This window comes from Grus americana, chromosome 20 (assembly GCF_028858705.1).
Source record: "Grus americana isolate bGruAme1 chromosome 20, bGruAme1.mat, whole genome shotgun sequence".
Taxonomy (NCBI): domain Eukaryota; kingdom Metazoa; phylum Chordata; class Aves; order Gruiformes; family Gruidae; genus Grus; species Grus americana.
Window position 1 is genome coordinate 2715774 of NC_072871.1, and position 14214 is coordinate 2729987.

Sequence of the window (14214 nt, forward strand, 5' to 3'; positions counted from 1 at the left end):
CGGGGGGGGGTCACCCAAGGAGAATCAGCCCTTATAAACTCGCTTCCAAACCGCTGCCCAAGGCAGCCAAGGTCATACAGCCCGGCTGCTAACGAAATAAAATCCAGGCTGAGCTCTGACAGGGCTCCGGGGGACCCTCGGCCAGGGAACGGCTGCTCACCAGCGTCCTGAGAGCCCCGGCGCAGCCGCCCCCTCCTCGCACACCCTCCTCGCACAAGCGGAGGCACCGAGGCGGCACCACCCAACCCCGGCAAATATTTGGGACAGGCAGGTATGTGCCAAATTGCTAGGCTGGGCAGGGAGGGGGCCGGGAAGCGCGCGGGTGGAGGATGCCTGCATCCCTGCCGTGGGGACAGCGAGCGATGGGGAGCGAGATCCGAGCCCAGATATGTCAACTTTGGGGCCCGGCTGGGAGAGCCAGGAGGGGCTGTTACGAGAAGAGAGGATGCTCGGGGACAGTTTTTTGGTGGTGCTGGCTGGGGACACCTGGGCTGCTGGAGAGACCAAAGGCAGAAATGTTTATTCCTTATTCTCATCGCTGCTGCTTCTTGCTGGCATTTCAGGTGACTGAGCCGGGCTTTGGACCCCAGCCCAGCCGTCCCCCCCCCAGCCCAGGAGGGTCACCAGCCCCTGGTGTCACTGCGGGAGCTGCCTCTGAGCACCGCGTCCCCACAGAGATCGCAAAAAAAAAAAGTAATAAATAGAATTTAAAAACCAAATGCCACATCCCAGCTGGACCCGCCTGAGGACAGAGAGGACGCTACTCTGCATCTTCTTGACATCCACAACTTTTTGGGTGTATTTGGGGAGCACAAAGCCCAGCTGGAGGAGATGTTCTTCCTGGGCCCTTGCAGAGCCACCCCTCAGACACGCAGGTCCCCGCGGTGTCTGGAGCCCCAGTACCTCCCGGTGACACTGCCGGGACCCTGGCAGAGGACGGGCAGCAGACGGGACATCGCGCGAGAGGAATGTCCTATTTATACACTGGTGTTTTAAAAGATTTGCACCGCGTCCCTGACCTCCTCGCCTCGCCGCCGTTCCTCAGACATTCCTGGGCTGTTTGCTGGAGCTTTTTAATGAAGCAACCAACCTTGGGATGGACATACCCCCAGGGGGGGTGGAGGCATCTGCCAAATTGCGAGGAACCCAAGGGACGCCTTGTTGAGGACATTGGGCGCTCGGCTCCTGCCCAGGAACCTCCACACCTTTATTTTGCTCAACACACCCAGCACCCAGGCGGCTTTCAGAGGAGATGGGGCACGTCCAGGTGCCTGGGCAAGGTGTCACCTTCACGGACGGGCCAGGGAGACAACCGCTGTGAGCACCCAGGGCTTGAAGTCTGATCTCATGGATGCAATTTCTAGATTTCTTAAAAAACCACCCCTTTAAGCCCCAGACCAAAGCAGAAACCCATGCCCATGTGCAATCACATCTCCTCCTGCTTTCAAGGAGCACCCACAGGACAGCGACTCCACCGACCCGGCCAGGGAGGCACCCCAAACCCTGTCTGCTGGTGAGTAGCCCCAGCCAGCGTGTATCTGCCTTTAGAGGCAGGAGGGGAGGGCAGGATCCATCCGTGGGTGCCAGAGCCGCAGGGAACAAGCCCCATGGTGGGGGGGCAGGGAAAGGCGGGTGCTGGAGATCTGACTTGGGGCCACCTCCTCTTCCTCTTCCTACCCCTCCTCAGGCATTTGCCTGGGCTGGAGCATCACTTGCACCCAGGAGCAGGGGGGTGACAGCCCAGCACACCCTGCTCAGGGCTTCCCTGGGCACGGGGGGGTCCGGGAGCTCCTGCCAGCCCTGGCACCAAGCACGCTCATCCATGGGGGCTGCAGCCAAAAGCCAGCCCTGTCTCTGCTTGCTGGGTGTGCTCGTTGCACGGGATGGGATAGGAAACCTTCCTGGGGAGCCCCAGGTGCTGCACAGACGGTGCATGACGCCACGGGGATGGGCTGGACCAGTGGCACGGGGGCTACATCCTGCCCCGGCAGGGAGGAACAGGGAGAGGAGACGTGCCCGGGCTTTGGGAAGGACATCAGTCCGTGCTCGCCAGGCACAGGGATGGAGCTCCCTGCCAGCTCCAGGCTCCTTGCGCAGAGCCGGGCTCTTACCTTGCGGTGGAGCAGCTGGGCCTGCGGCCCTCCATTGCCCTCGATCTCATAGCGGACGCTGTTGAAGAGCGCTACGCCATACTGCTCCTTGTAGCACCGGCAAAACTCCCCCAGCACCTTCCCCGTCTTCTCTGCAAGGGGAGAGCAGAGCCGCGTGAGGCAGGGGCTGGATTCGGGGGTCTCCTTGCCGCAGCCCACCCAGCACCCAGCTCGGACACCTTCCCCCTGCCCACCCACCCTCCCCGTCACCCTCCCGCCCGCGGGAGCAGGGTTTAGTGGGGGGCCACGGCCGAGCCCGCTGCCATCTGCCCTCCCCATCCAGCCCAGGGACTAATTTGGGGTCAGGATAATCTTTTTTTGGCCTTTCACATTAATGCCATGGATTCTTCTCCCCAGCAGGAAATTCCTGACATTAAGCTGATTCCGGCAATGCTGCCGGCTTCCCGTGCCTTGTGCAGCTCCCCAGCCCTGCTCCGACCACCTTGGCCAGCTGAAATTGGGGGGCAATTCCCCCCGCTGAGCCCCAAGCATCACTCACACCCACCCGGCCCCACCGTGCCCCCGTAAGGGCCATCCTGCACGGGGGCTGGGTGGCTCCAGGCTCTGCAGCCAGCGGTGCTCAGGGCCGTGCACGCAGCAGGGACATTCGAAGGGGGAAGGACAGACCGGCCCCCACCACGCTCCCCATGTCACCCCCCGCCATGCGAGGCAGGGACCCCCACCAGGACCCCTGTCTCCAGACTGGGGGGAGCCCGAGGTGCTGGGAGAGCTTGAGCTGCCAGGAGCCCCCAGCACCCCACACCAGAGGAGATCCCCTCCATCCCAACGGCAGTTCCAAGGCAGCACCCTGCCCCACAGGCACCCTGCCCCACAGAGCACCCTGCCCCACAGGCACCCTGCCTCACAGGCACCCTGCCCCACACAGCACCCTGCCCCACACAGCACCCTGTCCCACGCAGCACCCTGCCCCACACAGCACCCTGACCCACACAGCACCCTGACCCACACAGCACCCTGTCCCACGCAGCACCCTGCCCCACACAGCACCCTGACCCACAGGCACCTTGCCCCACACAGCACCCTGTCCCACAGGCACCCTGCCCCACAGGCACCCTGCCCCACGCAGCACCCTGCCCCACAGGCACCCTGCCCCACAGGCACCCTGCCCTCTCCCCACCCCAGCTCAACCCCACGTGAGGCTCCTACACGAAGAACCCCATCGCATCGCATCACAGGTCCAGGGAGACAATTTCCCCGGAGCTGCCTTTGGCACACGAGGCCTCTACTTTGAATTTCACTCTCAACTTTGCCCCAGAGCCTGTGAAAGGGAAAGAATTTGAGTCGCCTCCAACTATTTCCGACGGCTCAGCCTCTGCCAGAGCCCTGGCGATGGGCGCGGGGAGGAACGATGCTGTCTCTGCATCCCCAGCGCAGGAGCCAGCACCATGCTGGGGGCACGAACCCAGACAAAACAGACCCCCCGCGCCGGCCCCGGCACAGCTCGGCGGGAGCCAAAACCTCCAGCGGCAGCCGCGCCGGAGCCGCACTCGCAGCCAAGCTGGCACAAAGGAGCAGCTTGCTGCAGGGTGCTGCAAATCCCCATGGGATGAGCCGCTCCGGAGGAAAATGCCGCCAGAGGACAGCGGCTGGGGGCAGATAAAACCATCCCTGAAGAGATGCTGGCACTGCCAGCACCGCAACAGGAGCAAACGCCGCAGGCCAGTGTCTCGCCACGCCGGGGCCGAAAATCCCTTTAAATTTCAGCAACCTTTTTTTGCAGCAAAGAATGAGACGCCTGCTCGTCCCAGCAGAGAAATTCTTCACCCCCGATTTTGGCATTTTGTCCTGGAAAAGAAAGAGCTCGCAGTCACGCCGCGCTTGCGTCCACGCCGCACCTCTGTTGCAACTCCCATCTACAAAACTCTGTGATTTTGGCCAGGGCTCTGGGCAGCGATGCTGACAGCTGAGATTTAAAAGGACATTTTGAGGTTTCATTTCCTTTCAGTTCATGGGAAAAAAAGAGCCCCCGTCCCCAGGCAGGCGAGACGGCTTAGTCACTCATTCTTCCCTGATTAACGACGGGGCCAATTAGGAGGTCTTAAGTAAATGGAAAAGGAAAAAACAATTCCTTGCACACACTGAAACAAAAGATTTGCAGTGAAATATCCAAGGTGATTAAATCTCCCCCAGCCCAACAAGCCCCTCGGGGTGCAGCGGCGATGCTGGGGAGCACTGATACTCCCTGCCCGGTGGCCCACTGGCACGGCCCCTGGCTGCCCCACCAGCCACCATGCTCAGGCTCGGGAGGGACCCACGGGGCGGGGGGGGGGGTCGGGAAGAGGTGGCCAGAGGTGCGGCGAGGAGGTGGCACAAAGTGACATCGGATTCAGCAAGACCTGGACCACTAGCTGTGGGACAGCCGGGCTTCGCTTCAGAGCAGAGGATGGGAAGCCCACGCTGACGATGCCGGTGGGTGCCCTGACCCCCCCACCCCCATAGCACCCTGCGTGGGGCTCAGTGTCCCCCACGGGAACTGGCTAAACCACCCGCTGGCTCCTTCACCGGGCTGAACAAAACCTCCCAGCAGTGCTGAGGGCTACCGAGCGCATCCCTCCTCCCCGGCTGCACAACCGAGGCCACCCACGAGCGGCCACCCCTCTACGAGCTGCTGCGGCTGCGTGTCCAGCCCTGAGCCGGAGGGGTCCGGGGACAGGTGGCAGTCCTGGGGAGCTGCGTCCCCTGCCTCCTCCCAGCCCCGCACCCGAACTCCCCGCCGGCCGTGGTGGGGCTTGGCAGGGATGGGGCTCGGCTGGCTCCCACCCAGCCACCGCCCCGTCCTGGGTGTGGGCTCGGACACCCACGGCAATGTGCTCTGGCAAGCTGGCTGCACGCACAGGGACCTCGCAGGGTGGTGCCGGGTGTCCCCAGCCGCCTACAGACGGTGCTTTGCCACTGCTCTGGGTGCCACCACCACGGTCCCTATCACGCCGGGTCCCGCACACTGCAAACGGTGCTGTGCAGAGCTGCCGGTCCCCGGGCAGCCGGGGTTTCCGGGCCAGCGCAGGCTCCGGCACATCCCTCTGGTTCCTGGGAAGGCAGGGCGGGGGGGGGGGGGTCACCAGCTTTGTGGCTGCAGAAGGGTGCCAACGGCACCCACCCACACTAGCGCCTGGCTCAGCAGAAGCCCCAGCGCCGGCACCTCTGATCACAGACCTCATCTGTTCCTCGGCCCGCGGGTTCCCCTCCTTCCCTCCCCAGCCGTGCCCATGACTAAGCCGCACGTGGCGGCTGCAGGCAGCGATAAAGGGGCTCTGCAGAGCTTTGCCCGGCGTGGGGGAGTCAAAGGGCCCTGGGCATCCCAGCCACCGAGCAACCCCCCCCCCCGGCCAGGCTGGACACAGGGCTGGGCGGGATGCGGGGAGCAAGGAGTCGTATCCAGCTACGCCACATCAGGTCCGCACCCCCCCCCACCACCACCCTGCCTGGTGCCCAGGGACCCACACGCCCTCCCCAACACCCACCCCGTCAGCACCCCGGGCACAGCGGGGCAAGGAGCTCCCAGGGACACCCTGGCAGGGGGACAAACAGGCAGCACAGGTTTGCCCTTGTCCTGGATGACGCCTGAGGCTTGTCTGGGCGAAACCGTGCGGGAGAGGCGGCTCCTGCTCCCTCCCACCCCCTCGACCGGTCGTGCCACCGCAGCCGTCACCGAGCCCAAAGCAGCGCCAGCACGATGGCACGGGCTGGCCAGGAAGGAAACGGCCCCGGAGCAGCCGGTGCCGCCGGCGATGCGGGTTGCACCCCCAAAGGCATGTGCAGCCCTCGAGTATTGAGAGGTCACGGCCCGGCCAGAGCAGCCCTGGTCCAGTTTTAGTGCCTTTGAACCAGGGCAGGAGGTGGATCTCACCCTCGGAAGGACTCCAAAAGTCACGGCAAGCTGCCCAAGCTGGTCCAGCAGCCTGGACTGGCTGCGTCCTGCCCATGGAAGCATCTCCAGCACCAGCAGCAGCCCCACGCGTGCACAGACCAAGGCAGAAGCCAGCTCTTATCCTGACCTCCCATACGGCCACGGCCAGCTCCAGCTCTGGCACCTCTTAGAGCAAAGCCAAGGGGAAAAAACGAGCGATGAGCTCCAGGTCTAGCCCAGACACCTTATCGCCTGGAGAACAGCATGGACACTTTGACTGTATCCTTCCCTCCAGCTGCCTGTATTTGCTGCCTGCAATTTGTTTCACCACAGTGGGGAGACGGGGGCTCCAGAAGCACCATCCTGGCAGCCCCTGGCTCAGAGAGCCCTGCCAGCACAAGTAAGTGGCCGGAGCTACTTTGCCTCATTACCCTCAAAAATCATGTGAAAATGAGAGTGATGCTTTAAATAGCCCAGGCCGTGGCCAGTAAAGTCAGCAGATCTGGCAGCGGGGAGGTCACAGGTTTTGCTGCACAGTTTTCTCAGCCCCCATGCAACGGTAGTGCCCTTCTTGCTCGCCGTCCTCCGACTCATCCATGACCTGTGGAGGTATCTGCAGGATCGGGGCTGCCGCGGCATCACAGCAAGTCCCCGGCGGGACAGAGCCCGGTGGGGACAGGGACATGGCTCAGCCCAGGTGGCTCCCTGGGGCTGGGGACCAGCTCGGCCTCCCCCAGCACTGGGCAGGCTCCGCCGGGGATGCTCAGCAAAGCTGCTCTTCAGATGAGCATCCCCCCGTGCCCCATCCCAGATACCCGCTAAGCTGAGGTCGGAGATGTCCTTTCCCCTTTCCCGATGTGGCAGGATCTGGGGTGGGCAGCAAAGGGTTAAAGCTTAAGGGGAAAAGGTAGGGGAGGGTGCACTGCTCCTCTGCACCCAAAGGTCCTGGCAGCTGTGCCTTCGGGGATGCAGAGCTGCCTCCCGCTCCCCAGCTGCCCCCAGGCTCGCCTGCCTGGCCCCCGGGGCATGGCCACCACCACGCTCACGGCCCCCGAGGGACAGGGAGCGGTTGGTCCCCAAGCCCGGAGCAGGGCGGCATCACCGCAAGCTTGCATGGCTGGGGGCGAGCACCCCGGCTGCGCCCCGGGGGACGGGGCTCTCCCAAACACACCCGACGGGGCGGTGCGGGGACGGTGGGCGCTGGGTGCTCTGCAGCTGAGCTGCTCACGCCCGAAGCAGCACGTGTAGCCACACACACACACACAAACGTACATGTACCCATGCACACTCCAAACACATGCACATACACACCCTTGCACGTCCGTGCGACACACTCATGCACAAACACACACGCCTGTGCGCACACACACACGCGCACCCCAGGGAGGCTGGAAGTCACCGTCTGACCAGTCCAAGCAGGAACAGTCATCGGCAACCTCCCTCCAGCCCACATCCCGTTTTGCAAGCCCAAAGCCCCACGTCCCTCACGCCAGACACACCCTGAGACCCTGTCATCCCCCCGCTGCTGCTTCAGTATGTTCTGGGGGGGGATGAAGGTGCCTTTCAAATCCCAACCTTCCCCCCCTTGGGTTTATGTAGCTGAGATGAGTGGGAGCAGGAGCAGCAGCTGGAGCAGGGTGCTGAAGCCTTTGTGGGATGCCGCAGGGATGCCTCACCGGAGGCAGGGAATTTTCACCACGGTCCAGAAAAATATAAGAAAAAAAATAAAAGACAAAAAAGCTCATTGAAGCAGAGCCCCCGGGCCAGCTGAGCTGTGGCCCCCCGCACTCATGACGAAACCTCGCCTGGCTCATTTCCCCCGGCCCCCACGGGACAGCCTGACTCAGCGGGGCGGCAGGAAAGCCCCAGCTCCCCCCGCCTCCACGCAGGAGTCCCGTGTCCCCTCGCTGACAGCTCAGCAAGGGGGTGATGGCACGGGGGGGGGGGGTGTGTGTTTCCTGAGCAGCGGCCATGCCATCACGTCCCTTTGCTGGGTGCCCCTACCCCAGTGAAGGTCCCTCCGTGCCACGGTGGTGGTGGCCCGTGGCGTGGTGGCAATGGCCCGTAGGACATCTGGCTGGCAGGGGACCCGTGAGCAGCGTGTGCTGGCACAGCCAGGCTTGCCAAGGCTGCCAGGGAAGGAGTTAATCACTAATTTAGCGAGTGAATGATTAGCAAGCGGGGGCGGGTTGCTGGGGGGGAGCGCAGGCTCCCAGCAGCCCCAGAACCGGTGGCACTGACAGGGACATCCGCGGTGCACCAGCGCAGCCACCTCACACCCTGGGGAGGTACGAAGGGACAGAAGCTGATTTCCACCCAGATAAAGGCAGCAAAACGCAAAGAGCCCGTTTGCACCCGGCCACCGGCTCCCAGGCGCGGGCAGGGGTGCGGCAGCCTGCGGTGAGGTGACGGGGCACTGCCTGCCGGGACAGCCCCGTGGCATCCCCGGCTGTCCCCGGTGTGCCAGGGAGCAGCCACCTCGCCGGCGGTTCCCATGCCCGGCATGCCGGGGGGGTAGCGGAGCCACCAGCATCCCGCCTGTGCCGGGGAGGATGGGCAGCACCGCGGTGCACGCGCTGCCTGGAAAGTCACCCAAAGCTTTCCCATGCCGACCCCCTGCCTCTTCCCTGCCCCTCGCATCCCGTTCTCGGGCTGCTCCGCTTCTTCCCAGTGGCCCGGGAGGACAATGAGAGTGGCTCTTCCAGCAAGGGAAACCGAGGACAAGGCCACCCCAGGGAGGCTGATGCCACTGGCTGGGCCAAGGGTGCCTCACTCCTCCCTCGCAACGGGGCTGCTGCAGCAATCCTGCACCGCTGCCTGGTCCAAATGCACCCAGGGGTGCTGCTCGCTGCCCCTCGGCCGCCCTCACATGTCCCAAACCCTGGCACTACGCAGACAGTGCATCTGGGCATCCCCCGCCCAGGGTGCACAGCATGCCGGGGATGGGGTGCACAGCACCCCGGGGATGGGGCACACAACACAAGAGGGACTGGGTGCGCAGCATGGGCCCGGCTCAGCGCAGGCTTCTCCCTACAAGGTTTTAGGAAAGGCGGCATGACAGCACACGATGGCTCCGGGCAGGCTGAGCATCAGTGGCGCAGAGAGAACCAGCCGAAGGGACAGTGCAAGAGATCCCGCTGTCGACGAGGCACCGAGGAGAACCGAGAGCCGCTGCATGTCCCTGCAGGGAGCCGCGTGAGCATCCCGCAGCACCCATGGGTGCACCCAAAGGGTTAAGCCCCAGCCGGCAGTTCAGGGTTTCTGGAATTTGAATCTGAGTTCATTTCCACCCAGAAACACAAACTCCTTCCCATGGGCCTGACTCAGCCCGGCTGAGCATCCCCTGCGCGTCCCCCGGGGAGGAGGTTTCCAGCGTGGGCTCCCAGGGCGATGCCGGGGCTGGGGGCAGTCGGGTCCCAGCCCCCACCCGGGGTGGCAGAGAAGGGGCTGAAGGAGGGTTTGCTCCTGATAACAGCAAAACCCGGGGGCTGACCCGGTAGCCCTTTGTATTTTCCCCTCTCATACAGACCAGGGGAGGCTGAAACAGGGAAAAACAAACTGGGGGGAGAGCAAAGACCGGCGATAGTTCCCCCCCTTATCTCCCTGCACCCGAATACACCCTTCACACAAACCCACCCCAAACCAGCCCAGGGCATTTCTGGTCCGAGAGGGAGCAGAGGCGGCTCCCGGTGCCTTCCCCAGCGCTGGTGCGCTCCACTGCTGCCTGCACCCAGGGCACAGCTCAGCACCGGGAGACCCGGCAGGACGGGGATCGCTGCCCAGCTCCGGCACTACTCCAAAATCCATCGGGAATATTTGCAGCTACAAGTCAGCTCAGAGGCACGGGCCGGGTTGAAAGGGGACGCATCCTGCCACCCCCTCAGCAGTGCCGGGGATGAGCCGAGCAGCCGGCTGCCCTCTGACTCACGGCTTTGCGGGGAAGGGTGGGCAGGACGGGGGGCTGAGCAGCAGGAAGGGATGAGGCGGCGGAGCCTCGGAGGAGAAACCAGATGGGCCCAGGCCTGAACCGGTTCATCCTCTCTAGCCCTGCCTTTGCCACGCTCGGCTCTGCCCCCGGATGAGTCAGAAGCGCCCATAGTGCCAGCTCAGGGCTGGGGCACCCATCGGGGACACGGCGCTCCGCTTCGCTGCCTGCAAGGTGCTGCATCCTTCACCAGCACCCAGCACCCTGTGGCATCCCCCATCCCGACTGCCGGCAGCACCCCGTATCCTCAGGGGTGTCCCTGGGGATGCTCCCGGGGGGGTCTGTCCCCACCGTGGCAGCACCCACCCTGTCTCCCAGCACCGCGCCCAGCCCCGGCGGTTGCACAACGCCGCTCCCCTCCCTGCCCAGAGCAAACAAACCTGCCGCAGCAGAGCCGTGCCCGGCACGGCCGCAGGAGGATCTAAAGCAGACCACGAAATCCACGGGGCCGAAAAAGAAGCAGCACATTCAGCAGCGGCTCCTCAGCATAGGAACAACCGAAAAACCCCGACAGCACTCTCAATTCGGACACCCTTCACCCGCTGCTCCTGCTCCCCAGTCCCAACCGCGAAGCCGGACTCAGCCCCCTGCATCAGCCCTGCTCCCGCAGCTCGGGGCCACATCCAGCCCAGCGGGCAAGGGATTAGCATCCGGCTACGTGCCGGCGGGTGTTTTCCCGCGGCGTGGATGCCGGTCTCCCGCTGCTGCCCGGGAACAAGGCTGCTGCGGGGCTGCGTGCAAGGAATGTGCATGTGAAGAACAAACAGCGTTCGGGGCCTTTGAACGTCTCCAGAGAAGCCGGTTGGGGCTGGACTGAACCCAGCGCAAGATGTCTGCCCTGAACCTCTCTGCTCAAACAGCCTCGGAGGGACAGGGGCAGGAGGAGATCCTTCCTGCCCACCCAACCCTGCCTGATCTGGGCAAGACCCTCCTGCCTTGTCCCTTCCCTTTTGAGCAGCCTTGCCTTCGGGGGTGATGCTCCAAAGCCGCGGGGTGCAGGTGTCCACGCAGCACCCCAGCTGGGCTAAACCCACCCCGGCCCAAAGTGCCACCTGCCCAGTGGGGCTCAAGCTGGGTACCACCCCAAATCTCACGCTGGACCAGGACCCACTACCCTCATCCTGGCTGCAGTCGTACCACCCCACACGTCCCTTGTCCCCCAGGGTCCCAGCAGTGCCTGGTCGGCCTGGAAAAGAGCTGCCAACCCTTTGGTGCTCCCCCCCCATGGGGGGGTGCTTCCCTGCAGCTGGGTGGGACCCAGCATCGCCCCTCCCCAGATAAGGCCCTGCTCATCCACCAGCACCAGCGCGGCAGCATTGCATCCGCTCCGACGTGGCGCAACCCCCACCGCGGCTGAGTCAACGGCGGGTCGCAGGCAGTGCCGCTCGGGGTGGTGCACCGGCAGCAGCGTCCTTTGGGCACCCACACGGGGCCCCGCGGCACCTGGGAGCTGCAGGACCAGGGGGGTCCCCAAGGCAAAGGGGACAGATCAAACTTGGGCATCTCTGGATCCCTCATGCTCCGGGTGCTGGGGACAGCAGGGGGTGGGTGGTCCTTGCTCCGGGATGTCCCAGGAAATGCTTCGGTGCTCAGCAGGGGACGAGCAGCTGGCCCCCTCATGCCCCCCCTCCGTGCCCAGCCCCAGGGAGAGGAGCTGAACCTGGCACGCTCTTCTTCCACTGAGCTGGCCGGTGCCAGCAGGAAACCCAATCCAGCACCGCAGGAGGAGACCAAACAAAGACTTTTATGTACACCAAAAAAAAAAAAAAAACCCACCCTAAAAAACAAAACCCAAGAGGTATTTGAACAAAACAGCCCTGAGCCTGTTCTGGGCTCTGCCGCAGGCCCTGCTGCCAGGGGGGTTCCTATGCCCGGCTCCTCCGCAAGGCCGCGGCAGGACAGAGGGTCTCCACCTGCCCCACAGTGCCCGTCCCACACCATGCCCCCCACGCCTGCTCCCTGCTCCCCACTGAGGGTGATGCCCTGGCCAAGGGTGTCCACGGGCTCGGTGTGTCCCACAGCTGAGGATGCTCCAGAAGCACCACGGCCCCTGGTGAACCACGGACACCCTGGCCTGGTGGGCACCTGCCCCGTGGGGCCGGCAGCCAGCACCCAGTGGCACGGAGCATCACCAGGAGAGTGGGCAGCAGCTGGCAGAGCAAAGCAGCTCCTAGGCAGAAGCAAGGCAGGGATGTCCCCAAAGCAGGGATGTTCCCAATGTGGGGACGTTCCCAAGGCAAGGCTCTGTCCTGGTCTCAGGTGACGCCCTGCATGTGTTGGGATCAGAGGACAGAGCTCAGGATGCTTCCCACGGCTGAGCCACCGCTGCTTTGGGTGCCTGGGAGCTGGCAGCCCCGCTCTCCTGCCCCGTGCAGTGGCACCCCAGCTCTGGGGCATGTCCCTTCATGCAGGGAACCCCCCCAAGGGGCACCATGCCTAGCGCCGAGCAGAGCTGGCAGATGGAAGGAGCCAGGACAAGCGTCCTGTGCCGCAGGAGCCACCAACGTGGCAGGAGGGGAGGGAGGTCCTGCCCCAGGTCCCCTGCCTGCTCCAGGGCAGAGGGTCCCTCCCATCCCTGCTGCACGGGGATGTCCCGTCCCAGGGATTCCTATAGCAGAGGGGTCTGAGCCCCCCAGAGTGGGGCTGGGAGCCCGGCTGCAGGCAGGGACAGATCCGTGCCAGGGCAGGGCAGCAGGGTACGGAGAAAGGCACCATACTCTACCAGACGGAGCTGGGACCTGCGCTGAACGCTGCTGCCCTTTCCCTTTGAAAAGGGGGAAAAGGTGGAGTTTTACTCCTTCCTCCCCTCCGGTCCAGAAGGCTGAGAGGAAGTCTGCTTGCCATGAGCGGCTCTGCTCTGCCCCTTCCTCCCCTCCCGGCCCCCCTGGCACCCGGCTCTCCGTGGAGCTGGGGTGGGCACATCCAGGCGCTGGGCAAGGCTCTGGGGCCAGCCCGGGGCTGGGAGAGGGCACAGCCGCTGCTTGGGGATCTCACGGCCGGGCACCGGCTGGGCTCCGGGGGCTGCAGCCCAAGGGTGCGGTGATGCCTTCTGCAAACTGGGTGGTGGGACCAGACCTGGGTCCTGCAGGGGCAAAGCGGGTGCTCAGCCTCGTGCTGGAGAGCTGGTGCTCACCTGCCTTCAAACCTCGCCCCGGCAAGCTCCCAGGGATAAGCATCTTTGGCTCCCTCCAGCCCTTCTGCCTGCTGAAAAGCTCCGAGACACGCTGAGCCCATGGTCCTGGTGGTGTGGGAGGCAAGAGCCCCATCCTGCGAGCAGCCAGCCTTCCTGCTTCCCCCCATCTCCCCAGTCATTGCGAGCAAGGGCAGGGCAGCTGCCGGCTGCGTTGTGAAATAAAGCCTGGTCGCAGGATGCTGTAAGAGGGGTGGAAACAGGACGGATGGGTCCAACGCTGCTCCTTCCCCATGGGCTGGGACCAGACTCCTGCCCACGAGGCCGGCTGCAGGGTCTGTCCATGGGACCCACCACCCATCGCATCCCCACGGCCCAGGGCTGTCTGCACGCCCAGCCCTGGGCTCTTTGGGTAACTGTCCCCATGCCCACGTGGCACCTTTGCTGTCCCCAGCGTGGGGCCAGTCCGGCAGTGCCGTGGCTGTGGCAGAGCCAGGGGTGGGAGCCAGCAGCTCATTGCAACCTGCCACAGGGCTTGGGCAGAAGGACAGGAGCCCATCGGTCCCCGGGAGGGTGGGACAGAGCTGATGGGGTGTGCTGAGCCTCCCTGGGATCAGAGCCAGCCTCTGCAGCAATTTGGGGGCAGGAGGGAGGCAAAGGCTTGGGAAATCCCACTTCTTGGCTGCACTTCCCTTGCTGGGTCCCTGCAATGGGACACGGGGTGTCTGACACTGCAGCTGGGGGGGGCCTGGTCTGCAGGGTGCTTTTCTCTCCCTGGGCTGACCCGAGGCCCCAAGGAGAGCTCTCAGCTGTGATGCCGGCTCTGCTCCTCCTGTCCCCAGCCCTCCTGCTCCCAGGCAGAGCAGGGATGCCCTCTGTGCGTGTCCCTGCTTGCTCAAGGCAAAGCCTTTGGATAAGCCCTTGCTGGGGGAGGTGGGGAAAGCCCCCCCTGGGAGGGATGACAGGCTCTGCCCCGGGGCTGAGCACAGGCAGGGCTGGGAGGACTCCCACCTCCTGCCCACGTGGGAAGGCCACCGGCACAAGCGGCCCCCACAGATGTCCCCTGCCCCAACACGCTGGC

At 64.5% G+C, this 14214-nt stretch overlaps 1 protein-coding gene across 2 annotated transcripts in view; it reads right to left on the reverse strand.

Annotated features, from left to right (window-relative positions):
• Nucleotides 1-14214, reverse strand: part of NIBAN2 (niban apoptosis regulator 2) — a 31591-nt gene that overhangs the window by 13032 nt on the left and 4345 nt on the right. Inside the window, exons 1-2 of one of the 2 annotated variants that reach the window (XM_054848943.1) lie at nt 10384-10681; nt 2112-2242 (exon numbers count right to left, since the gene is read on the reverse strand). In XM_054848943.1, the coding sequence (XP_054704918.1) occupies nt 2112-2242; nt 10384-10471 (219 nt within the window). In that variant the 5' untranslated portion in view covers nt 10472-10681. Of the gene's footprint in view, nt 1-2111; nt 2243-10383; nt 10682-14214 lie in introns of those variants that run through there. The other variant, XM_054848944.1, reaches the window with a different exon arrangement.